General features: G+C 52.6%; 8 protein-coding genes across 8 annotated transcripts; 3 read left to right on the top strand and 5 right to left on the bottom strand.

The window, feature by feature from the left end:
• Positions 1-4,535: 4,535 nt before the first annotated feature.
• CH63R_07234 (Lpxtg-domain-containing protein) lies at positions 4,536-5,951 on the bottom strand (the record flags this gene model as incomplete). Its single annotated transcript, XM_018302209.1, has 3 exons — positions 4,536-5,205; positions 5,279-5,598; positions 5,835-5,951. 3 exons carry the CDS (start codon positions 5,949-5,951, stop codon positions 4,536-4,538), a joined length of 1,107 nt encoding a protein of 368 aa, XP_018156987.1.
• A 441-nt stretch (positions 5,952-6,392) lies between these two features.
• CH63R_07235 (alpha-1,2-Mannosidase) lies at positions 6,393-8,544 on the top strand (the record flags this gene model as incomplete). Its single annotated transcript, XM_018302210.1, has 5 exons — positions 6,393-6,789; positions 6,848-7,468; positions 7,518-7,729; positions 7,785-8,318; positions 8,395-8,544. The coding sequence occupies 5 exons, from the start codon at positions 6,393-6,395 to the stop codon at positions 8,542-8,544; spliced, it is 1,914 nt and encodes a 637-aa protein (XP_018156988.1).
• Positions 8,545-9,778: 1,234 nt separating this feature from the next.
• CH63R_07236 (cupin) lies at positions 9,779-10,586 on the bottom strand (the record flags this gene model as incomplete). Its single annotated transcript, XM_018302211.1, has 3 exons — positions 9,779-10,206; positions 10,259-10,401; positions 10,450-10,586. 3 exons carry the CDS (start codon positions 10,584-10,586, stop codon positions 9,779-9,781), a joined length of 708 nt encoding a protein of 235 aa, XP_018156989.1.
• Positions 10,587-11,633: 1,047 nt separating this feature from the next.
• CH63R_07237 (Amine oxidase) lies at positions 11,634-14,627 on the bottom strand (the record flags this gene model as incomplete). The annotated part of the gene is made up of 5 exons (XM_018302212.1): positions 11,634-12,058; positions 12,180-12,741; positions 12,963-13,086; positions 13,137-14,353; positions 14,430-14,627. The coding sequence occupies 5 exons, from the start codon at positions 14,625-14,627 to the stop codon at positions 11,634-11,636; spliced, it is 2,526 nt and encodes an 841-aa protein (XP_018156990.1).
• A 1,067-nt stretch (positions 14,628-15,694) lies between these two features.
• CH63R_07238 (uncharacterized protein) lies at positions 15,695-16,063 on the bottom strand (the record flags this gene model as incomplete). Its single annotated transcript, XM_018302213.1, has 1 exon — positions 15,695-16,063. The coding sequence occupies one exon, from the start codon at positions 16,061-16,063 to the stop codon at positions 15,695-15,697; it is 369 nt and encodes a 122-aa protein (XP_018156991.1).
• Positions 16,064-18,437: 2,374 nt separating this feature from the next.
• CH63R_07239 (D-isomer specific 2-hydroxyacid dehydrogenase) lies at positions 18,438-19,382 on the top strand (the record flags this gene model as incomplete). The annotated part of the gene is made up of 1 exon (XM_018302214.1): positions 18,438-19,382. The coding sequence occupies one exon, from the start codon at positions 18,438-18,440 to the stop codon at positions 19,380-19,382; it is 945 nt and encodes a 314-aa protein (XP_018156992.1).
• A 363-nt stretch (positions 19,383-19,745) lies between these two features.
• On the bottom strand, positions 19,746-21,075 carry CH63R_07240 (Aig2-like family protein; the record flags this gene model as incomplete). The annotated part of the gene is made up of 2 exons (XM_018302215.1): positions 19,746-20,743; positions 20,820-21,075. The coding sequence occupies 2 exons, from the start codon at positions 21,073-21,075 to the stop codon at positions 19,746-19,748; spliced, it is 1,254 nt and encodes a 417-aa protein (XP_018156993.1).
• A 1,972-nt stretch (positions 21,076-23,047) lies between these two features.
• Positions 23,048-24,762, top strand: CH63R_07241 (Major facilitator superfamily transporter; the record flags this gene model as incomplete). The annotated part of the gene is made up of 4 exons (XM_018302216.1): positions 23,048-23,709; positions 23,786-24,305; positions 24,368-24,452; positions 24,521-24,762. The coding sequence occupies 4 exons, from the start codon at positions 23,048-23,050 to the stop codon at positions 24,760-24,762; spliced, it is 1,509 nt and encodes a 502-aa protein (XP_018156994.1).
• Positions 24,763-25,144: the final 382 nt, after the last annotated feature.

A 25,144-nucleotide genomic window follows, 5' to 3' on the forward strand; every position in this document is an offset into this window, starting at 1 on the left:
TGCTGGTTGTTGATGGCCATGGGAGTCACACAACGACGGACTTTATGTGGCTCTGCTATATTAATAACATCCATCTATTGTTCCTACCACCACATACCTCCCATGTGCTCCAGCCACTTGACCAGTCAGTCTTCAGCCCTGTAAAGGCAGCCTATAGGAAGGAGCTTGGATACCTTAGTCAGTGGAATGACTCTACTATTGTAGGCAAGAGGAACTTTATAGGCTGTTATCAGAAGGCTCGTACTGCAGGTATGACGATGCAGAACATCAGAAGTGGTTGGAAATGGACAGGGTTATGGCCTGTCTCTATGGCGAAGCCTCTGATGAGCTCCCTCCTACTCCCAACAACACCAAAGCCATCAGCATCTTCAGATCAGGTCAGCAAAGGGCAGTCTGGAGGCAAGGAAGGCAAGGAAGCTGAAGGATGGGCATCTGCGTCGTCTGCAGTAGTGTGGTCGACGCCAAGGAAGATGAAGGATCTGGCTGGGCAGTTGAAGCTATTCACAGAGCTAGAGAATGATGCCTTCACTCAACGCCTTCTATTCCGGAAGGTGAAAAAAGGCTTCAGCGAGCAGGCCTATGAGCTGGCTACTGCCCAGCATAAGCTGGAGCTCCTGCAGGCCCAAGTCACCAATACTGCAGCAAGGAAAAGAAGGACAGTCCAGATCGACCCAAACACCAAGTTCGCCAATATTGAGGACATCCAGAAGGCTCAGATTGAGGCTGGCGAAAAAGAGGATATCACAGATGAATCCAGCGACTCTGATACCCCTAGTGAAGCTGAAAGCTGTATTGTGGTGGCATCTAGGCCTAGTCAATAATTAATTGAAGATGGTGGTGATGTTGGGGATAGCTTCATTCTGGGTGTTCCAAATGAGGGGGTGTTCCAAAAGTGGGTATGTTGACTTAACTCTATGCACTTGCAATCTGAGATCGATCAAACATGCAAGAATCCCGCGCATCTCAACCTCAAGAATCCTGGCTCTGCAACGCCATGACCTCCTAAGTTCGGATTGCGGTAGCAGATTCCTGGCAGCCCACCTCTACGAATTTCCAGGCATTTCAAGGAATGCCTATGCCACAAGCAAAGCCAAATTGTTGACTATGAGAAAACCACACGAGATCCATTTCAGTTAAGTTTGGTCGGCAGACCCCGCACTCAATCGCCCCACTCGAACGAGATCTTGGAAACTTGGATGTTGTGACCTGAGTAGTTGCATGTGGAAGTGGCTCAGCACCGAATGAGCTGTCCATGTGAGCGTAGGAACGCTTGAAGATATGACCAAAGCAAAGAGACCTCTTTGTGCCCAGACGCTATGGAAAAGCAAATCTCCAGTGTGCTTTCAACTCTATTTTTGAATTGCGGGCCTGTCTTGCTGAGCCCAGCCACAGGATGACGAAGCTGCCCCCAATTGGACAATTCTGTGATTCGCATTGCACCATGAAAACACCGCCTCCACAAGGCAACTCATAAAAAAAGTACTCGTAGCCATAAGCCTCGAACTCTGTCGTCGAGTCCATCGCGGCGAAGTAAACAAGGGTGCCAAGTGTCATCACGGGTCTGACCCAACTCAGCGAAGGAACAGGCAGCATCTCATCCTTCTCAAAATGCCATTCCTCACCAATCTGCGGGGTTTCAAGGAACACTTTTTGCACTTCCGACGCCGTGCGGTATGTTCCTGAGGTTGGTATCGGACGCGGCATTGACCCGGGCTATCCGGATAGATCCCCGTAGCTGCATGTACCTAGGCATAGAGCCAAACTACGATGAGCACACGCTACCTCTCCGGGCACCGGCGTTGGAAAGTTTCCGCTCGCCTTCGACGCCGAGTTTTATCGCAATGTAAAATTTTCTGGGGCCAGGGGGATATGTCTTCTTAATCCTGCTTGAATGTATAGAACAAATGGAGTGGCTGTGAGATCAGGCATCTGGCTACCTTGTCCAACCCCTGCAATCGAACATCGCTGTTCGTTTCCTTTCAGTCCAGTTTGACGCAGCCGGCTCGAATGCTGGCCGTAACGAGAGTCCGTCTCAGGCTGGAACAAAAGTGACTTCTCAAAAGCTAAACATATGATCGCATAATTACGAGAAATCGTGTTCTGATAGGGGCGTTTAATTCCACACGAGCCGATGCCACCACGCCGCTTCCTGACGATTTGACATTTCAGCCTGTCCGTGCCGCTCAAGCTTTACTGACGCTCGCCCGACGAATGCAAAACCATCCTGGATGGACTACTAATTTAGCAACGAACAGCGCACCGACGACATGCATTTAGTATGAACAGCATCAAAGGCCATGAAAATCTGGAAAGGACGGCTGCTGAACCGAGTTCGATAAGAAGTACGGCAGGTTAGCCCCGGCATGGAGCCGAGAGAAGTACTCTCGGTGCTCGTTGCCTGATTGCATGCTTGGGACTCGGTCACTTACACGTCAGTTACGTCCGTCTTTGCTGTAGCATACTGATTATGACGATTGTCCCGCAACCGTGACGTACATATTGGCTATTGTTGAATGGAGCTTGAACTTGGAACCCTGCACCAGATTGTCGCTTGCTGTTATCAACCTAGCCATCGAGCTATGCCGAGCCTGATCATTCGCAACTTCTCCGGAAGTCATCAAAGCCACTCAAGACCTACGGCCATGACTATCTGACAAGCTCTTTCATCTCAAAAGCTCCGGTCCCAGTAATTATTTTACTCCATCGCTTCTCAGATCATCAGCCTGCTTGTGTATCTATCGGGCTGTACCGCCTTCCAACGCCCGCTGTTCAACATGCACATGACCCCAAGAACGCCGCATTCCAAAATGCAGCCTTAAGTGAGCGCCTATCGTCGTCCCCGTCTCTATCTCCAGCTTGGACATTCCCTGTTAGGAAGCACTAAGCGCACAGCATCTTCGACAATCACGTATCATCAGGCTGATGTTATACTGAAAATCAACGTGTGGGCCATCGAGATCTGGGTTTCGAGGCTGCTGAAGTGTGTGGCAGTCCGCCTTGCTGGCTTCAACTTCCCAGTGTGCAGCACGCTTGTTATATCCACGCACATGCGCGTTTCATAACATTTAGGCACACCGATAGCTGCATCATGGTGGGAGGATAGCGATGCCAGGGTTACACGTGTTGCTTCCCTATTTCACGTGCCCCTTGCACGCCATCGAGCGGAGAGCTTGCAGTGATATGGTGCAGATGATTCATGACCATTCCATCCATGTCTTACCGGCGGGACCTATGAGACAGCAGCATCGTTCCACCGGGGAATGTGATTTCGATTCCGAAAAGGGTCATTTTTTCTTCACCGAAAGGACGTCAGCTGCCCGACTACATTAGCCGCCATGCAGGTTGGGGTGCTTGTCAATGTGTTTAAACCAATAAAGTCTTACCTTCGGTGAAGCCAGTCAGCCACCTTTTTCCAGACATGGATGTCAGCTGTAGCTACCCATGAGCTTGGTTTCAATGCAAGTCATTGCTGGTTGAGACATACATCTCGTGGCAGTACAACACAAGGAAAGGCAACCAGATTAGGACACTTTGACGGCACAGATCATTGAAGACGATCTGCACTTTTACTCTCCAGACGTCTCGAAGAGACTGGATCAAGGTTTCAGGCATCCCTTAGACGGCTTCAAATATGATTTGAGCGTAATTGTGTCTACCCAGGAAAGACCATGGTAACGACGTTACATTATGACTTGGATGTAGAGGCTATTCGCCCTCAAGCAAACGACCAATCTATGGGCCCACTGTAATGAGACAGTGACACTTCATTCTAGAGAGGAAGGCATTCTCCCTACTCTGCGGGAGAGTATTATCTCGGGTTATCACAAGACTTGCTACATCGTGACTTTCCTAGGCGGCTCTGGAGACCGCAGCTAAAAGTGCGTCATACCAAGTCTTCAATCAGGAAACTACGTCAAGCACAATTGGGGACTTTATGTTCACAGTCTGCATCGAGACTCATCTCAGACTCTGAAAGTCTCCAATGCCGAGTCTGTTCACCCTACTGCCGCCACCAAGGTTGAAGTTAGGCGTTTGGGGTTCCTAGAAATGTAGTATTGCTCGTGAGTCTGAAGGACGCCCGGACTTTCTAGATCGTATTGTCTTGGTTCCATTTCTCTTCGTAATAAATTAGGTTCAGCTGTCTTGACGTATTCCCCAGCCCCTAAAACGATGCTTGTAGTCACAACAAACACATGATTGTACTTCTTGGACATAAAGCCAGTTTGGTACCAACGAGGTCCCGATAGTAAAAGGGGAATATATTCCAGGGTGGGTGGTGCGAAGATGCCTCCTCTTCTGGAGAATCATTTTCCTACTGCTACAAGGAGTCAACACATTTGGACAGAAGAGCAATTAACCCCTGGGAGCATATCTGTTATAGTAATGTCTGAACTAAAATCCAACCCAGGAGGAACACCACAGGCTCAAAATCACCCTCATCAAAATCGCTCGAGTTCCTAAAAAATGAATACCCGCTTCGCAATAGTTAAGAGGAATCGTCAGGCCTCATTATATCCACACCTTTCATCCCTTGTCTACCTCGTCTCACGAACGTTGGCATCCAGTTCAGCGAAGTTTTGCGGAACGAACATCTCAGTCGGTCCCTGATGTCTCTCGTGTTGCTGCCCGTAAAGCTCGTGATAATGTGTAGCATACAAATACTTGTCAGGTTCCATCATTATCGGAGGGTACGACTCGGAGATCGGCGGTGCGTCGGAACCGCGGTGTTGTTTCCGCCTTCTGCGCCAGAGAAAGAACGCAAGTGCAGCAAGAGATATCACACCAACTCCAGCACCAACACCAATACCAATGGCAGTGGGAAGCGGTAGGCCTGGAACAGCGGGACTTTCAGTTGCTTCAAAAGCTGACCGAGTAGTAGTGGGGAAGGGGCTGGGTATCGTGGTCGTAAGGAGAGGGGCGTTGGTAGCTGTCTCGACTTGCCCGGAAATGATTGTTGTGGCCGTAGTTCCGTCGACGCTGGTCGCTGTAGCTGAAACAGTTTCGGATGCAGCGAGATCCAGAGTCCAACCAAGAATTGCAATGGCACCGACGTACGTTGGTCTCACTATTGTTGACGTTGCCATTGTCCAGGCTTGTCTATTGGTGAAGTGTGTTGACGCATAAGTTATGACGGCGTCGGTTAAGAGATTGGACCGACAGTCGCCCATGATCGAACCGGATAGCCCATTTGCAAGCGTGTAGTCCCTGAGGAGCGAGTGTTTATGTCAGGAGAGTTTCTTCTGTACGGATACCCCTTAGAATCGAACGTTATACTTACGGCGGACAACACATTGCGAGTGTGCTGTGATTGTCTTTGATAGAAGTTGCAACCGTGGTCCATCGATCAGGGCATGCCAAGGGCCCAATGCTGACGGCCGTGTGCCCTTCACCAGTATTGAACCCCAGACGGCCCTGTTCCCCCCATGTTGTAACTGCTGCTGGAACACATTGTACTCGGGTGTCGATATCGACGCCGAAACCTGGATCGTAGGCAACGAGACTGAACCCGTTCAACCGGTAAATAGTCGAACAGCTGGATGGCGGTGTAAAGACCGTAAGAAGTGCAATAAACGACGTGACAGTGCCGGCCTGATCGGTCTAGGGAGTGTATGCTTCGGTCATCTTGACCGAAGTTTCTAGTACTGTCTTACAGGAGACAGAAGAAAAAAAATCCAAAACTCGGCTTGGTTAAACAGATGGATGAAAAGATTATGGAACAATTAATGAACAATCGGGGCTGTCTGGCCTGACTGAATGGCTGCCACTGCAACTCGAATACACCTTGTTCAGGCAGCCCCTAGTACAGGCGACAGGTTTATAGTGCAAATCCTTACAATTTCGGCTTGCTTCCACTCTTCTGTTGGTTCCAACAGTGAGCTGCTGCTGCATGACAACCCTCTTGTCAGAGTCCGAGGCACATTTTGCCCCCCTTCACTATTTCGGATCGACATCAGGCCATGCCAATGCAACCCTGCTAATCACTGTCTACAGCCGTATTCCCAACTTTAGCGCGCGGGACGACAAAATACACGGAACCAACCTCGCTTTTGTGGGACTAGACGAATTGGATGTTGTGGGGTCTTGGGAAACAAGGTTATTACGACCCTTCCAAGCCATCGGTATCCAATGACATAAAAACAGCCATTTGTTTGCTCTTGGCATCGTCGCTTTCCTTTTCAACAATTCCGCGGATGCAGCTGCCAAGCAGGATTCCTTGTCAATATTTACGTCTAGCCCAATGCCATCAGATAATGGAATCCACCTTGGAACGGCTTTGGCCTGTTACCGCCGTGGAATTTGTCGCCCCGCCAGGCATCACGTTGGACGCTCTCCCATTGAGGGCGCTTATTTGGCGTTGGGGATCGGTCTTATTGCCTCTTGTTGTCATCGATATGTTCCCATTGTCAGAGACCAATCTTCAGACCGGATCGCTTTCTGTTCTTCCCCAGCCACATCACGACACGACAATGGGATCTTCTCCGAACAGGCGGGGACGAAACTCGCCCACAAGGCACAAAGTCGTTGGCCCAATCAACGACAGTTTGCAGGAACCCGTACGTGTACACGAGAATGAGAAGACAAGATTGAGCGGGAGAATCCGCAATATTGTCATCGTGTTGTCTCTCATAGGCCTCGCGGTTATTCTCCTCGCTGGATACTTGTCAGACAATGCCCTCGGACATACCCACTACGCACCTCAATCCCAGTTTGTTGATTGGGATGACCGGAGAGAGGAAGTGAAAGAATCATTCATGACAAGTTGGAACGCGTACAAGAAGTATGCATGGGGTACGTTTATGCTTCGGTTGGTTTTGCGGAAATATTGGACTGACATCAATCGTTCAAGGCAACGATGTGTTCGACCCCATTTCGAAAAAGGGCGAAAACATGTCCCCCAATGGCCTCGGCTGGATCATTGTGGATAGTCTCGACACGATGATGCTCATGAACCTGACCGAGCCCCTCGCCGATGCACGGAAGTGGCTGCATCGCAGTCTCACCTGGGACCAAGACCAGGACATTAACACATTCGAGACGACGATCCGCATGATGGGCGGATTGCTTTCAGCTCACTATCTATCTACACAGCTGCCACACGTTGCTTCTAGGAGGGACTCGGTCTACTTGTCCAAGGCCGTCGACCTCGCGGACCGGCTCTTGGTAGCGTTCGAGTCCAACTCGGGCATACCCTATGCCAGCGTCAACATTGGGAAGCGAGAAGGAATCGCTTCCCACGCGGATGGCGGTGCTTCCTCTACAGCGGAGGCTGCCACCGTCCAGCTCGAAATGAAATACCTGTCATACTTGACGGGGAACGAAATCTACTGGCAGAAAGCAGAACGTGTCATGCAAGTACTGGACGAGCAGAAGGCGGAGGCAGGACTGGTGCCCATATTCGTACACCCGAGTCACGGACGTTTCACAACGAGAGAGGTACGGTTGGGAAGCCGGGGCGATTCTTACTACGGTAATTACTGCTTGCGCCTGTGGTCTCCTTCATATGCTGACGGTAACAGAGTACCTCATCAAGCAATACCTCCAAACAGGTGAGGTCATCTACCGGGACATGTGGGAAGACGCTCTGGGCGGTATCGAGAAGCATCTCGTCACGACCACACGCAACGCAGCGCTCAAGTTCGTCGCGGAGCTCCCCACGGGAATTGGAGGGCCCCTTTTACCCAAGATGGATCATCTTGTATGCTTTCTTCCGGGAACAATTGCAATGGCAGTAAGTCTAGCCTACCACTCAATTGCGCTTGGCTCGTCTGACGCTTCTGTGCTAGGCCACGGAGGGACGTACCTTGGCCGAGGCACGCCGCGACCCGGACTGGACCAAACACCATGAGAACGATATCGACCTCGCCATAGAACTCATGAACACATGCTGGGGCATGTATGCCGTCACGGATACCGGCCTTTCTCCCGAGATCACCTGGTTCAATGCCTCCGAGGCGGATCTGCAACCTCGACCTGGCGACAGGTTGTTACGTAGGGAAAGTAGCGGTACGCAACTCTCGGTTTGCCTCGCACAGATTTTTTTTGGTCAACTGATTATAGTCACAGCCCTTTCGAAATGGAAAAAGGACTACACCATCAAGCCGCTGGATGCACACAACCTTCAAAGGCCTGAGACCGTTGAGAGTCTCTTCATGATGTACCGCATCACAGGCAACTCGATGTACCGAGAGTGGGGCTGGAAAATCTTCCAATCGTTCCAGGCACACACTCTTGTACCTGGCAGAGAGGGGTACACGAGTCTCAACGATGTTCGAACGGTCCTGCCAACGACCAGAGACAACATGGAGAGTTTTTGGCTGGTAAGATTCGCGTCCAATCCCAGTTCTGTGGAGTATTGTGGACATCTGGGATGGTTGGCTAATGTCGTGGATGTAGGCCGAAACTCTCAAGTACTTCTACTTGCTGTTCTCGCCCACAGACTACATGCCGTTGACGGAGATTGTCTTCAACACCGAAGCCCACCCCTTTCCAAGATTTTCACCAAGGGGGTCGTTGAAGACGGGCTGGCAGAGATTGCCACGCTAGTGCTGCGATCGTGCTCTGTTAATGACGATAGCGATATGGACGCATACGTTTCCATATGTAAACACCATTTGGACTTGTTAGTTCGAACCCATAAGATACACACGTAGAGCCTGTATGAGCCGGTAGAGCCGAAAGCTGGAGCCATGTACAACAAGCCGGGTTGTTGTAACAAATGTCGTGGGTCTCGCACAGTAGTCAATTCACGTTGGTCCGTTTATATTGCTGGTTGTCAAACGATCGTGTTGAACCGCTGATGCATCCATTGCTTGGATAGGTACTCTTCCGGTGTGTCGCGGTGTCAGCCCTTCCGGAAATGGGGCCGCTCAGTACCCGGACCCGGACCCGGACCCACCTGTCGAAAAGTGATCCGGTCGCCGAGTGTCTCCGTACGTACCCAAAAAGCTCAACGTGCTGGCTAGAAGAACCACGGAGAAATCACACGAAGATGCAGGGGAGCCGGGGCCACAAAAAAGCCTAAGATGGAGCTACCCCTTTACCCCCAACCCTAGTACATACCCTACCTATTAGCAACTCTATTACTCTATACAAACCCAGCCTATAACATCTAGCCTAACTAAATAGCTGCTGCTGCAACTCAAATACACCTTATTTAGGCAGCCCTAGTATAGGTAATAGGTTTATAGTACAAATTCTTACAATTTCAGCTCGCTTTCACTCCTCTGTTAATTCTAATAGTAAGCTGCTGCTGCATGATAACCCTCTTGTTAGAGTCTGAGGTACATTTTGCCCCCTCCCTCACTATTTCAGATCAACGCTAGGCTATGCCAACTGCTGCTGCCCCATTTCTAGCTACACTATGCTTGTTCAATTTGCCGAGCATTCAGCTGTATTCACAACTGCAACTCTTACTTCTCAGACAGTATGTTGCCAAGATAAAATGTCCCGACTTCAGGTGTAACTTCAGATGTGATTAGTTCTTTCCCTTGCATCACACACCAGTTGCAATAGAACAGCCGGAGCCCGAATTTGTATGCGAGGAAGCAACAGACACCGAGCTCGGTATCTTTTATTCTGCTATATATCTCATCTAGCTACTTGAAATTTGTGTCTCAAATGAATGTAAGAAGGTAATAGTTGACGTTGCAGGAAATGAAGGAAAACTTGGCCAAGATTTGTAGAACACAAAAAGAAAGGGGGGAGGAAAGGTTGCTTTAAGCCTTGGAGCCCAATGCTTCTTGAGTACATGGACCTAGAGATGGGTCTGTGCCAGATCCTAAGCAGCACGCTTCTGAATGCCGCACTTCTTCAAGCACTCGTCCACCTTGATAGCTAATCCCTTGGGAATAGCATTTCGCACCTTGTCAATGTCTTCGCCGGCGATGGTGTTTCCGAAGGAACGCTCAATGACATCGTCGCTCAGGGCAAAGGTTTGGCTTGCAATGAGACCCACACCTGCCTCCTCAGAGGTAAAGGAGACCGCAATGGAGGCGGGACTGCACTCCGGATTAACCTGAGTATGGAAGGCGCCCTGAGGGAAAACAGTCATCTGACTAGGCCCAAGATCGGCGCGAATCACTCGCGGCTTGCCGTCGGGCCCAACCACCCCGGCTTCAGTGACCATTTCGGTGAGAATGCGCCCCGAGACCACGGCGAACAGCTCACTGGCTCGTGGGTGAGTGTGAAGGAAGCTCATGCTGCAGGCTATTTGTGTGTTAATGTCTGATGAAAATTTGGGTCCGAGGTTCACAATTACCAGGAACTTCCGCAATAGCCATTCTGCCACCCAGACCAGTCAGGGCAGGGAAGGTCTGGCGGTTAGCGAAAAAAGACTGAGTCTTCTTGAAGTCGAAAACAAAATCTTCGTCGCCCGGAAGGAGACGGTAACGGTCGACCGCACTGTTTTTCTTGTCAGAATACGCCTCTACAGTACAAAGGCTCACATACGTATCGGCAAGTTGCAATTGAGCTGTCAGACTGAGGCCTGGCGTCGAGCCGTTGTCTCTGCGATGAGGAGCAGTAGCTCCCAGGGCAGACAGCGCCAGGGTAGCCGCGAAAACGGTGTTGACGACACTGGTGAGCATTTTTGGGTTTGAAGGTAAGGATGGATTTGAAATCGAAGGTGATGCTTGTGTTCAGAACTAAGTAAGCTGTATTTTACTTGTGCTGGTGGTTGTGCTTGCTGTGAGTTCAAGTCCATCGTTGACCCGTTGCGACAGATCCATATATATAGCTGTCGAAAATGATACAGAATCAATCATGATATCCTTTTGTGTGTATTCCAAATATTTTCATGTCAACTCAATCACATCAGCATGCTTAACTCTCATGTGGATAAACTACGATGTTTGCTCTGTGCTTCAACATCGCCCGTCACGCAGCCCAGCTTACCGCACGCAGGCTGATGAGCGCCCGAGAGGTTAGGAATGACGGCTTTCAGCCGAATGGCTGCTGTAATGTGATTGGTTTGTATTCGTGGTAGGCGCAGCATCACCGATTGACCCTTGGTAGGCGTTGAGGCTGGGTCTGACCCGCTGACGTGGGATGTCCCACGGGGCCGGTTTGGCTCACGGATCGGGATCGGACAATTCGGATAGTTCAATGTTGCGAGAGATGTCCGTCGTTTTGGCGAGCTTAATTCGACGTGAGGATCACACAGTTCCCGCCTGCTTGACTCAACTCATTGGCCCGTTGACCAATTCAGTTTTCCGAGTCCAATCAGGTTCGAGAACACACGACAATTGAGAGAAGCTCAGCTGCGTTAACATGGCTTAGCATCGCGGTTCCATTTTTTATTTGAGTTTATTGCATTCCACGTTCCGTACCATATCACCGAGCAAGGCTTGGAATGCACTACAGCAATACAGGCAGAACTGACCAACCTTCTATTTCACACGACAAAGACGACCATTGTGGGTAGGCAGCTCATCCAACTGTCCAGTCACGTACCAATCCTCGCTGCCGACTCCTATTTGGGTATGAAATAGCCCTGAAGGATCATACTTATTCTTGACCTGATACAGCCGCTCATGATTGTTGCCAAAGAATGACTGCTGAAAGTTCGGCTCCATAACATCACCCTCGCTGGCGTAAGCCCCCGAATCTGGTGCTGTATCTCGCCAAGGCTGCATCTAAAGCTCTGTTAGGTTCTTGTTCAGCTCGGCTATACGTGCAAGCGAAGTATCTGCATCCCAAGTCACCCAAGAGATCACGAACATGGCCGCATCCCGCCATGCAGGATTAACTGCGTTATCAGGGTGAGGGCCGGGGCCACCGGTGATACCGAACCCAATCAAACTTCCTCCTCTATCTGAAACGCCCTTCAAAGCCTCATAAGTCGTATTGAAATTTGCAGGATCATTGAGGTTCTCTTTAGTAAAGAGGCGTGATGCCATCTTATTTCCGTGAGACCCGACAGGTTCAACTGGGAAACCGGCTGTCCACGCCGAGAGAAACGTCGCGTGTTCCGACCAGTTCGGTTGAACGTTAATGCCTAAAGCCTTGCAATTTGCAAAAAGAGGCGCAGTAAGCTCGTTTGCCTCTTCTGCTGTCATGTCTGGAGCGAACCAATGGGACATGACAAATGAGGCTTTTTTGGGTCCTGCGGGCTAGACGAACCAGTACTGGTAGTTTCCGCGGGAATTGAAGATGGGGATCATCTCCCAGTAAGCTCGCACAGCCTCCCGAAATGTTTCGTAAGTGATCGTAGATACCGAAGCTGAAGCTGGCAACAGAGATGACGGGTAGGCTGAGATGGGCTTTGATGACGTACGATGTCACGACACCAAAGGTGCCTCCGCCACCTCCCCGCAGAGCCCAAAACAAGTCGGTGTTCTTTTTCTCAGTCGCAGTGATGAATCTACCATCAGGCGTCACGACGTCGATGCTGAGGACCTGATCGGCAGCAAGACCGTACAATGGGCTGACAGGGGAGTGCCCGCCGCCGGCAATGTAGCCTCCCCCGAAGCCGACAGTCTTGCCCTCTCCACCAACCACGACAACACCATGCACATCTGCAGCTTCGTAAAGTTCGTACGGAAGAACCCCTGCGCCGACCTTCATTGCAGACCCTGCGTAACTTGTGGTGTTGTAATCTTTGTAGAACTCTAGTCCTTTCAGCTTGTTCGTCCAGATTGACAGAGCACCAGACCCAAGAGATCGGCCGTTGAAGTCGTGACCGGTATTTTTGACCACAAGGCGCAAGTTTTGAGTGCGGGCGAAGTTGACTGCAAGCTGTATCTGGGCTACGTTGGTCCTTGACGTGCTGGTTGGAAAACCCACGGAGAAATCACAAGAAGCGACGGGGAAGCCGAGGCCATACATTTACAAAACGCCCATGAACGGGTCGCGAAGAAGCCCAAGATGGAGCTGCTCCTCTACCCCCGACCGTAGCCAGATACGTCGGGGGCATGCTACGAAAGGCAGGTGGATTATAGCTCGACGGAGGCGAGAAAACAAACCACTCGGTGTTTGGTGGCAGCGGGCGATCTGTCACACAAGTCGCTGAGGATTCTTTGGGATACACTGAGAACGGCTATCGTAAGCATGTCAACCCGAATTTTGCACTTGTTGGCCTCATATATTCTGATGTATGCTCGCTTTTTGTGATAATCACCGCTGCATTGTTATCTTACAACTCGGCCAACAGCTTGGGCAGCACGTATTGGTTGTTAGTCTCCCACAAGATGGTGGTGAACTGCGCAGACCACGCGCCGCCGGTGAAGTAGGTGCTCCTGCGGCCCTGGAGCGCGTATAGTTTAGCGATTGCCCCTGCCTCGAGGTATTCCCTCTCAAAGTGAAGCTGCATGGCGCCATGGTCGGCCCAGGCCTTGATCTGAACAGCGCCGTTACCGAGGCCAGGAACGGTCCCGGCCGCGGCGAGCTGCTTTAGTGACTCCCCGACGAGCTTCTGCGCCTCGCGGCTGTTGAAGTATCTGTGGCCGCTGACCAGGACGCGATAGTTGTCGTCGCCGAGGTAGTCGAAGCGGCCGACGAAGGGGAGCTCCGGGAGAGACATCCACCTGGTGGGGGCGGTATTGGTGTAGGAGGCAAGCCTGGGCAGGGACGGGTGGGAGACAATGCCGGCGTAGACAGTGGACCAGCTCCAGTTCTCAAAGACAGAGGTTTCCTCCTCGTCGATGTCGATTCCGTCCAAGTTGTGCAGGGTCGGCTCGAAAGAAATGAGGAGCTTCTTGGCGCGGATGAGGGTACGCGATTTGTCCGCACTCTCGACGAGGACTTCGACGCCGTTGTCAGAACGGGCTGTCTGAATGGCGGTGGAAGAGTACATGACGTCGTCACCGAGACGCCTAGCGATGGCGTCGTAGATGTCAGAGTTTCTCTTGGAAACGGGGACGAACGACCCTACGATTCCCAAGAAGGACCGCGTGATGGGCGCGCCAAAGGTCTGCATGACGTACAGCGTCGACTGGCGGGCGAAGTCATCCATACCCAGACCAGTGACCTGGAAGATGCGCGGGACGGCGGCCTCGATAGCGTACTTCTTGACGAAGTCAATGAATGGCAGTGTGAGATCTTTCGGGATGCCCTCGGTGACGTTTGGGAACTTGGCGTACGAAGGGAGGAGGTTCTCCTCGTACCTCTCGCAGAGCGTAAGGTAGGTCCTCAGGGCGGCCGTGGTGTCTGCGGCGGCCGGCAGCGAGTAGTTTGTCGGCTTGCCCGTCTTGAAGTCGGCGTAGGTGGTAGTCAGGGCCAGGCGGGCGGGCGTCGCGACCGAGACGTTGAGGCGCGCGACGAATTCGCGGGCGCCCGTGTAATCAGTGTAGGAGTTGACGCCGTAGTCGTAGTTGTTGCCCGTCTCGGGGTCAGTGAAGGTCGCGACATGGCCACCCTAACGACAGTGTATCAGATCTTGAGCCCTTCGCTCTGTTCTCTGCGTCTCTGTCACGTTGGAATACCGGACGTACGATGCGGGCTTGTTTCTCGACGACGATAATCGTCTTGTTGTAGTCCTCGCGAAGCCTGATGGCGGCATGAGACCCGGATGCGCCTCCGCCGAGAATGACAACGTCCTTGTGAAGGATCTTCGTGGCGGCACTATCGGGGATGGTAACTGAGACCGCAAGGGGCAAAGCACCGAGAAAAGCGGCAATACGTGCAGCCATGTTAGGTTGCGACCGGAAGGATGGACGGCAGTTAATGAAAGTATCGGAAATCTTTGACAGGGCCTCTTGCTGTGGACTAGGAAGTTGGCGAAAGCGATTGGGAACCAACAGAAAAGATGGACGGATGGGCCGTGGCGACGTAGAAATACTGTTGGCGAACCCCCCTGGTCGTCTCTAGCACTCACAGCTTCACGTACAATATGAGGTTACATTAAAGCAACCTGATTTTGCCGGTCAAGACTGCGTTTTGCCCCCTGTGGACGTTCTGCGGGTTCTTCGGCCGCGAGGTGTGAGAACCGCTGCTTTCCAACATCGAACGTTCTCATTGGAACGATCAGCTGCAGTTTACACCGCAGGATGGCAAGAGTGCAATGCAGCACCCATGTCTTGCCGGGTGGCGCTATTTACCCTGTCAGCTTGTCTGTCGGCGCCCCGCTGCTCGCCCTTCTCTTTGTAGAGTGTGACAATGTTGTTTCACTGAGGGCAGGATGAGGGAGATCAACTATCGGAAGCTTTTTGAAGCGAGACTGGGTGCGCGAGTGATTACCTTGGGCTGTCCTGGTTTCTCAATGATCATGATAGGAAAGTGAAGTAGCCGCATTGCCGAAAGTACTGCCTCTGGTCAAATCGCGTGGGGATTCGACAAGCAGATCTTGGCATCCTAGTTCCAGTCATTGTTATGTGTGTCTCTCTGTTCGTTTTGTATCAAACCATGGGCGTATGGGAAGGCGATCTTCATCAACGCGTGGTGGCTGTCGTCATAGATATCCCCTATGCTCTCATTCACAATGGGTAAGATGAGTAACGAAGGCCAGGAACCAAAGCAAGCGCCGAAGTTTCTAGAGTCTCTCCTACATGGTACTCTTGGTTCGGCTTTTGTGCTTCTGTATCACATCAATGGCTACATGGACATGTAGCAAGTACTCGCTTGTGGAACAGAACCTTCTCGGTACCAATTTCAGAATCATGAAAGCTATAACCTGACAGCTTCCGGAATGCGTCCCTCACAGCATACTCGATAACTCTTCTCCCGGATGTCAAAAAACCATCTCCCGCTCGAAAGAGCTTTACAGCCATGCTCTCTCATCCTGCGTCTTGTCCTCCGCTTTACGTTCCGCATCATCCATCACCTTCTTCTTGATACTCTCTCGATCTCTCGACTTTGTCTTCTTCAGAGGTTGTTCGCCATGCTGGGTTGAGGTCTCTGCCATCTCCACCTGGAAACTGGTATGCGAGACATCGGGGTCCTTTCTCTGGGGCCCGTTGGACTGCTCTCCCGGCTGAGAGGAGTCCGTCGGCTGCAAGTCCGCGCCGGATGGAGCTTCGAGGTCGCCCTTCTTCTTCAGCTGCCTCTTGCGGTAGAGGACGTAGCCGTCGATGGCGATGACGGTTGTGATGATTGCCATGCCGATGCCGATGCCGACTGCGAGCGCCATGGTGACCGGCCGACTTTGCCGTGAGGACTCTGTTGGAGATGCCGGGCACTGCTAATCAGGGTCGTCGAGAAGCTTCGGGGCCTGTGCTGGTGACTACTTGGTAGAATCCCGGTTATAGAGAAGAGATGCTGTTCTCGAGAGCTTCGTGGATCGTGGGTTTTGCTAGTGCTAGCGCGGCAAGTCAACTCGCAATACCTTACCAGGCGAGATATTGCCTTGATCCTTGGCTACAGGTAGGAGGCATACTTTGGAATATCGTTCGACCACCTTCGTCGCTGATGTCTTTGGTTCTCCGACCTCCAGGTTGTGTGCTAAGGTTGTTGCTGCTGTCTTCGTAGACGTGTGGAGTAAGTCCCCCGGAGCCCGCACCAAACAAGAGATGAGTGAAGGCCTCTAACAGTGGTTAGACTCTTGATAAGATTACAACTTGGATGGGAGAAAACTCAAAATTACAGCTTGAAGTTGAGATCAAAAGAGTGTGGAACGAGAAAGAAACCACGGACATAACGGTCCAACACGGGTCATCCAGACCTTATCTCAGTTCCCGACTTCGTATCGGCAGCAGCAAAGCTCTGATACACCCTGACCTTGGTTCAATGCAACCTGTGAGTGCTTTCTGTCAGCCGAGAGTCTTGATGCTGTACCTGATTGGCCCAGATCGGGCACGTCAACCCCTGGAATGTTTGTTTGCTGCGCAATGTTTGCCTCTGCACAATTGCCCCCTTTTCGAACAATGTGTCTGTGGCGCAGGAGCCCCTTGCATGAAATCACGGCTATTGAGTCTTGGGAGAGAGAGAGAGAGAGAGACAGATCATGGTTCCGCAGCCCTGACCAAGGTTGTTTATCTACCTGGTTCTTGGGAACCAATGGCGAGGACGCCCAGGCTAATGATTTGATTGAAATGGCTGCAGAAGTACTAGGGGAGCCAACAAAGATAACAGATGCCCTTGAAGATGGTGGCTTGCGGTTGAAACACGGCTGGGAGCAGCAGCTGGTGAGGCAGGCATCTCGTCCGCCATTCGTTGCGACTGTCGTGTGATTGAGTGCGATATTTAGCGATCAGTCAATGTACCCCCAACTACGAACTTGAATTGAATGCACACCGTCTCAGACCACGGTGCGTCGTCCCAGTAGGAACTATCTGAACGACCTTGACACCGCGAACTCAAGGCTGTGCAAGTAGCAATGCGCGGGCCAAGCCAAGAATCTACCTATTGTAGGTGAAAGTTATAATCAAGCATATTGAATTTTACACTGCGACAAAATTCTGACAGGTCGTTGTATTGTGAGCGAGAATTCGAGAGAGGGTAAGCGGCGACTTGCAAGCTGTTGCCAACAGATTCGGTTGGATTAAGCTATTGCCGCGATAGTTTTGTGGCAACCAAAGTTTCTAGTTCGTCATCACGCGGCCCCAAGGACATTTGGGATCGGACGACGGCGCCCGCGGAGTTCATCATGGGCCGTTACCCGGCCGGCAATTACATAGCGGCAATACGTGAGACAAAAGTCTCGAGGTAGCAGGAGTAGAAGCACTGTAGTTTGCCCAGAATCGCCCGTCAAGTTGACTTTCGATCGTCACGATAGAATTCGCAAACCGTAAAGACAGATAGACGTCGCGCCTTTGTTATGTATGCTCTAGTCGAAGCAAAGAAATGCCGCGAACCCGAGCTCGTTTCGGCGGAACTTCAGTTTGGATAGCCGCAACTCTCGGGGTTCATGCCGGTGTTTCGATAGCCGGCGCGCCCACAGTTCCACACACTCTACACGTGTACAGGGTACACATCGTCCGTCGTCCAATAACAGTAACTTTCTCCGAAGTCTGCCCCCAACTCTGGGGCACACTAGGGCACTACGACAACCAACTAGGACACTGGGCTTCTTTGGACGAGTCGTTATGCAATGCACCACCACTGTGGCCCATCACGCAAGGCACCACCAAGTTGCTGCTGGCCTATTATTCGGGGAATCTTTCCCCTCCCCCGCGGCCCCCTTCCCCCACCCTCCCCCTCCTGGATGACCTCCTTTTCCTTTTTTCCTTTGAGAATTGTGGATTCCCGCATGTGGAGGTGGTGGTTGTTCCCCCACCATCCCCCGCTCCTCCGTCATCGGTGATTCTTCCCCCGAGGTTAGTAAAAATACACACGACATCCCCCTCGCCTCGCCAGTTTTCTTCGACGGCTTCTGTTTTTTTCTTTCTAACGCTTCATAACCACCTACTGTCGTTGGAAACCCCCCTCGAAGTACGTATGAATCCCCAGGCAAATCAATAACTCACTCCATTGGCATAAGGAGTTACTGACGCAAAACTCCAGACCCTGAACCTCCCAATAAACACAAACACACACACACACACACACACACACAGACCATCACCATGAAGCTCCTCTACCCCACGTCCCTCAAGCTCGACGTCGACAGCCTCCAGGGCTTCTCGGTCGAGCTCGTCCCCTACGACGTCAAGACGGCCATCCCCGAGGAGCACACCGACGCCGAGGGCCTCATCACCTGGACCAACACGGCCGACAACCTCAAGGACGCCGCCGCCCGCCTCAAGAACCTCAAGTGGATCCAGTCGCTCGCCGCCGGACCCAACGACGTCCTCAACGCCGGCTTCGACACCTCCAAGATCACCGTCACCACCGGCTCCGGCCTCCACGACCACACCGTCGCCGAGCACGCCCTCGGCCTGCTCCTCAACGCCGCCCGCCGCTTCTACGAGATGCGCGACTACCAGCTGCAGGGCAAGTGGCCCGGCCACCTCGGCGGGCCCCAGCCCGACCGTCCCGCCGGCGCCTTCACCACCCTCCGCGACGCCCGCGTCCTCGTCTGGGGCTTCGGCAACATCGCAAAGGCCCTGACCCCGCACCTCCGCGGCCTCGGCGCCCACGTCAAGGGCATCGCCCGCCACCAGGGCGTCCGCGACGGCGTCGAGGTCTACGGCGAGGACAAGCTGCCCGAGCTGCTGCCCGAGACCGACGCCCTCGTCATGATCCTCCCCGGCTCCGACGCCACCAAGAACGCGCTCAACGCCGAGCGCCTGAGGCTGCTGCCCAAGCACGCCTGGATCGTCAACGTCGGCCGCGGCACCTCGGTCGACGACGACGCCCTGGTCGACGCCCTCGAGCAGGGCGAGGTCGGCGGCGCCGCCCTCGACGTCTTCGTCACCGAGCCCCTGCCCGAGTCGAGCCGGCTGTGGAAGGCGCCCAACGTCGTCGTCTCGCCGCACGCCGCCGGCGGCCGGCCCCAGGGAGCCGAGGAGCTGATCGCCTACAACCTGAGGCGGTACCGCGCCGGTCAGTCGCTGAAGAACGTCATCTGAAGCAGACGACAGGATGCTGATAGTTACATTAATCACGGGGACGGCCGGGGTTTTGGGGGAGGCAAAAAGCGTTGCTGCTGGTACTAGATATGATAAACGACTAATTCACTCGAGTAACTGACCCATCGATAACTTGGGCCTGACGTCTTGTGCCCTGGTGTCTGCTCTGACCCCTCCTCGGGTGCCTCTACTTTGTGATGTTCTCTTTCCCCTTCTTGCGTCTCCAACTTCCAAGGCGTCCTGAGGGATACAATGATGTCTACTCGAGAAAGAAATAAAAGAATTAAACTTTTTTTTTTTTTAAATTCAAGGCCCAGTAGCCCTGGAACGTACACCCACCTATCAAATCTCGGGAGCTTCTTCTCAGGCATTGGACTCCCACATTTGGTTCGCCCAGTGCATCTCATCCTTCAATGAAAACGACGGGTCACCATCGATTATGCCTTGCCACTCGGTGATCTTTCGCTTCCATGCCACGACGCACGCTCCCCGGAGCTCGGCGGGGGACAGTTTGGAAGTGTTGATGTGTTGCGTCTGGTGCTGCGGCGTGCCTTTCTGCAGGTCGCACCAGTCGCGGAGCAGCCTGCAGCGCTCCTCGGCCGTCGTGCGGTCCCTCTCGCCCTCGAGCCAGTGGCCAGCCAGGTAGCTGGCGTGCTCGTCCTGCGAGAACCACGGCATCAGTTTCAGCTCGTCCTGGCAGCGGTCCAGCTGCTGCTGCGTGAGCTCTTCCTGGAACTGCATCAGGATGTCCTGCGCCGAGACGCCGTCGCGCATGCGCTCCCGGTCGCGGGCGATGTCCGTCAACGCCTCAGCGAGCGGCGTGCTCGTGCCGGTGGCGATGGTCCTGCTCGCCCAGTGGAGGATGCGAGCATAGTACAGCGCGAGGTCCGTCCGGTTCCGCTCGTTGTCCTCTGCGCCGGGGGCGTTGCTGAGGACCAGGGCCTCGGCGAACTGGCCCCAGGAGTTGAGTCTCTTGACCGAGGCGATCCTCAAGACCGTAGGGGCGAGGCTGTTCAACTCCGGCATGGGATCGACGATGTGCGCCATGGACTTCGTCGCGAGCGGAACGACGATCTCGAACGGATGGCCAGGCGAGCAGAGGACGCCGGGGAAGACCTGGTCCCAGATCTTCTGGCGCTGCTCGACCGGCATGACCCAATCCACCTCTCGGTCCATGTGAAGCTCCGGCTGCATCAGCGGCATGCCCATCTCCACGATTTTTGTGGCGGGGAAAATCGCCCTCTTGAGGAAGAGATGCTTCAAGCTGTTGAACTTGGCCGACTCGCCCCGGGCGTCTTCAGGCTGACGCGGGGGCTCGTCCTGCATCCAAGGGTAAGCGATTAAGCTATTTGTTTTGACGACTACGTCGACGAGGTTCAAACGTCAGTGTAACTTCTCTCTTCAAATTTATACTCCTACGAACTCGGGTTGGCTTACTATAGGCATGGATGTAGATCCAGACCTTCGTGTCAATCGTCCAGTCGAACCATTCAGTCGAAATGGACGAGAAGCCACAATTGATCAGGTACTCGGTAAGCTCGACGGCTGATTTTTCGATGAGCTCATCAATCCTGGCGGCGCCATTCGGAACCTTGGAGCTTCTAAACTTCTCCAGCATCAACTCCCGCCTTTGCTCTGGCGTCAAAGCAAGGGGGGCAGCGCTGCCTTCCATGCCGTCATCGTCGTCGGCCATTTTGGCAGTCGATCGCCCGTCCAGTACGTCCCTGCGGGGGAGACGGAGATAAAGAGAAAGATTTAACGAGGTGATACAATGTTGAGCGTTGGGGTTTAGGTCATTAATCTTTTCGCCGTCAAGTCGTACTAAACCTGTTGTGCTCCTGTATTGGCGAACAGGTAAGAAGAGGCTGAGGGTCCAAGACTTTTAGAATTTTGAAGAAGCTCTTTATATAAGAACTTACATAGAAAGCAATGAGATGCTGTCTGTCTCAAAGAGAATAAATCACACTTGGAGGCTTCCAGTGAATTCTTGAGCTGGTTCGTCCCATGAAGGTTGGCCTACATTGTTGTTGAGCATAAGCGTGAATATGACAGTGCGATTGACTGTTGCAGACTAAGAGATCCAAAAGGCTACAGGAATACCACGCAACTGATACTATAGCTGTGACAATGTTCAGTAAAGGTCTGAAAGTGACTGAACAGGTGTACTAGGGAAAATAGGGGGCATTGGAACTGCTTTCTACTGCAGAGGCCCAAACAACCCAACGTCTGTTGCCAACCCATCATGTACAAACTGGGATCTAAAACAATTCATCAAGATAAAATAAAGGAGTTTCAAAAGCATCTTAAATCCTAAAATATTCCTTTAGTATGCTTGTTGAGTTGTAGATATCTTAATATCTTTCATTTACAACATTGTGTTCTAGGGTTTTCTTTTCAGGCGTAAACCTGCTTCTTCTTGTGGCACATCATGTGCAATATTGCACAATCATGTCATCATTTAATTCTACTTAGTATGCTGGAACTTGAATAGAAAGTAGAATGGTAGCCTTTTATTGCTTTACATTAAACAATTTCGCATTTTATTATATAGAAGACACGCCTCTTGCCCTACGACTCATTTGTACAACTCTCTACAACTTGAAGTAGAGCAATGCTCCAATTTGTTAGTGCTTTCATAGCATTCCACTTATAGACATATACTATTGCTGCAGCTAGATAAGAAGTTTCTGCGTCCTTTAGAGCACCCGGCTGAAGTTATAACGCGATGCATCACGACCAACACTGCACGACAGGTGTAAAGCCTGTATTTTGTTTTATCGAACTGACTTTCGCTTCTTGATTCGACAACCCCTACATCACCAGGCCATAAAGCAGATCCAGGAATTGCATTGCAATCCGCAGAGTCAGGCAGTGAGTGACCTGTACTCATCTTCGACTATGTATGTTCTTATCAACTGCATCAGCGACCTATCGATTTCACTCTGCGGTGGCATCTCTCAACCCACATGTCCGTTGGCTTGATAGTTCGATAAGATCCCAAACTTGAGGGCTCCAACACCAAGGCATATCTCGGGTAGAGCACCTCTTGGCTGCATACAATCGATAACTGCGGCCCGAACACCCTGTCGGCTTCTTGTTTACCGCCAATCCCAGACCCAATCGCTTCTTAGATAAAAGCAACTTACCCCGGACTTTCCTTATCTTGCTTCTCCGCCTCCGCGGGAACGAGGATGACAGTGTCTCGAATCCTTTATCTGGAAGGCATCGCCAAGCCTTCCTAAACGGGTTTCATTCCCTGTGTCTTGGGGGGAAACGCCAGCCTGGCCCAACAGGTTCATGGCCTTCTAGATGTCGTTGAACAATCGGAAGTGACCTGGTTTGAAGATATGACATATGGAGAACAGGGTGTTTTGCCAGAAGAGACTCGTCGCAACCCAACAGGGCATTCGCCAATGACGAGGCAATTGGCCAGGAGACGACGCTGGGCAGATGTTCAATCAACCGCATGGTTGGCCTCGTTCAATGTCTTATCTCTTGCAGGCGGAGTCACCACATGGCGTCCACGCCTGCACCAAGCGTCCAGGGCCACAGAAAGCGCCGGCGGAAGTATTTAAGAAGTCGAAGCCCGTCCCGGAGACGACCCTGCAAACGCGGCCGCATCAGCTCCCAAATCGTGCATCCACCGCGGTCTACCGGCACACACAATGTCCGACACCGCCACGCAGTCCGAGAAGAACAATGGCGGCGGCCTCGTTCTGGCACCGGTCCATCCCGACACCGCCAGCGTCGACGCGGAAGCGGCGCACAGCTATGTCATCGACCCCGCGGCCGAGGCGAGGCTGGTCCGCAAGCAAGACTTGCGAGTGCTCCCCATGGTCTTCCTCATGTACTTCTTCACCTTCCTCGACCGGACGAACCTGGGCAACGCCAAAGTCGCCGGCATGGAGGCGGACCTGGGCCTGGGCACGTACGGCTTCAACATCGGCGCCTGCCTCTACTACGGCATCTACTTCTTCGCCGACATCCCCGCGTCGCTGAGCGTCAAGAAGTTCGGCTTCATCATGTTGCCCATCAGCTGCATCGCCTTTGGCATCGTGACTCTCTGCACGGCCTTTATCAGAAACGAAGGCAGCTTCTTCGCGATCCGGTTGCTCCTCGGCCTCACCGAGTCCTTCCAGTTCCCGGGCCTCAGCTACGTGGTGTCCCGGTTCTATCGCCGCAGCGAGGTGACTACACGGGTGTCCTTCTTCATGCTTGGCGCGGCCGGGCTCGCCAGCGCTTTCGGCGGACTCCTCGCCTCCGGACTGCTGTCGCTGGGAAGCATCGGCTCCGTCTCCTCGTGGAGGAATATCTTTCTGGTCGAAGGGTATGTACCATCCAATTCTTCCTTCTTGCCAAGTTTGGCTTGTCGCAAGAAGCTGTTGTTGACTGTCTGCCTCAAGGATAATCACAGTCGGCGTCGGGATCATCTCGCTCTATCTGTTCCCGGCCGATCCGTCCAAAACGCGCATCTTCAACGAAGAGGAGCGGAGCCTCGCAATGGCCCGCATCTTCCACGACCAGCCGGCCATTCGCGAGCACAAGGAGAAGATCACCTGGGGTCTCATCAAGCGCGGCGTCGTCAACGTCAACGTCCTCGTCGGCGCCTGGATCTACATCTGCGACCAGATCACGGTCCAGGGTCTGTCCATCTTCACGGTCACGATCCTAAGACTCAACTACCCGGGCCGCTCCACCGTGGAGATCCAGCTGTTGTCGGTGCCGCCGCCATTGTTTGGCATGGTCTTTGGTCTCGGCGTCGCATACGTCACCATGAAGACGCGCAAGCACGGAGTCGCCATTGCCATGTGCGCGGCCTTGAACGTCATCGGGTACTCCATCTGGCTGGCCTCGACGAACGCGCAGGCGAGATACGCCGCCATCTTCCTCAACACGGCGGGGGGCTTCAGTTTCGGGACGTTGGTGAGTTGAGCACATGGCTGTAATGGTTCCGCTGCCGAAGAGCAATACGCTTACGAAACCAGGTTCTGAGTTGGACTCTGGCCAACGCCGCTCCAGATACAGTGCGAAACGTAGCAAACGGCGCCGTGTCGGGTCTCGCCAACATCGGTACGTTTGTCTTGTGTCTTGAATCCCATGGTGGTATCTTCAGCAGCCGGCTAATATGTACAACGAAGGCTCCATCACCGCCACTTGGAGTTACATCAACACCGATGCGAAGACAGGCTACCGCATTGGCAATAGCTTGAACACGGCTACTGCGGTCTCGGTCATCATCGCGTCCCTAGGGCTTGTCGTTCATCAGAAATGGGAGAACAAGAAGCGTGCGCAGGGTGGACGTGATTATCGCCTGGAGACCACTGAGGAGGAGGTGGCGACGCTCGGCCACCTTCACCCAGAGTTTAGATACATTCACTGAAGCCTCTAAGCAGCGAAAACCACCAAAGGCTGTTCGAGTCTTTGTGCTGAATTGAATTTTTTGACGGTTTCTGAAACAGCAGAATCCAAACTTGAGAAACCTGTCGAGTTGACAAATTAAAATCGTGTTGATACAGAAGTGGCAAAATTTGAGTAACGGGTGGCTCATACTCACGGCTGTATCGAACAGTGAGAAGAATGGAATCAACAAGTTGAGATTTCCAATGACAAACACAGATATGGATGAAGCTGCTTCTGTTGGGGCCACAGGCAACATTCTTTCGAGTCAACCCCATCCGCCTCACAGAGCTTAACACTAGGAAAAGACAATTTTCGGCAACTGTCTGGAATGGAACTCGGGCTTGGGAAGTCGGCTATTCGAT

This window comes from Colletotrichum higginsianum, chromosome 5, assembly GCF_001672515.1.
Source record: "Colletotrichum higginsianum IMI 349063 chromosome 5, whole genome shotgun sequence".
In the NCBI taxonomy this organism is placed as follows: Eukaryota; Fungi; Ascomycota; class Sordariomycetes; order Glomerellales; family Glomerellaceae; genus Colletotrichum; species Colletotrichum higginsianum.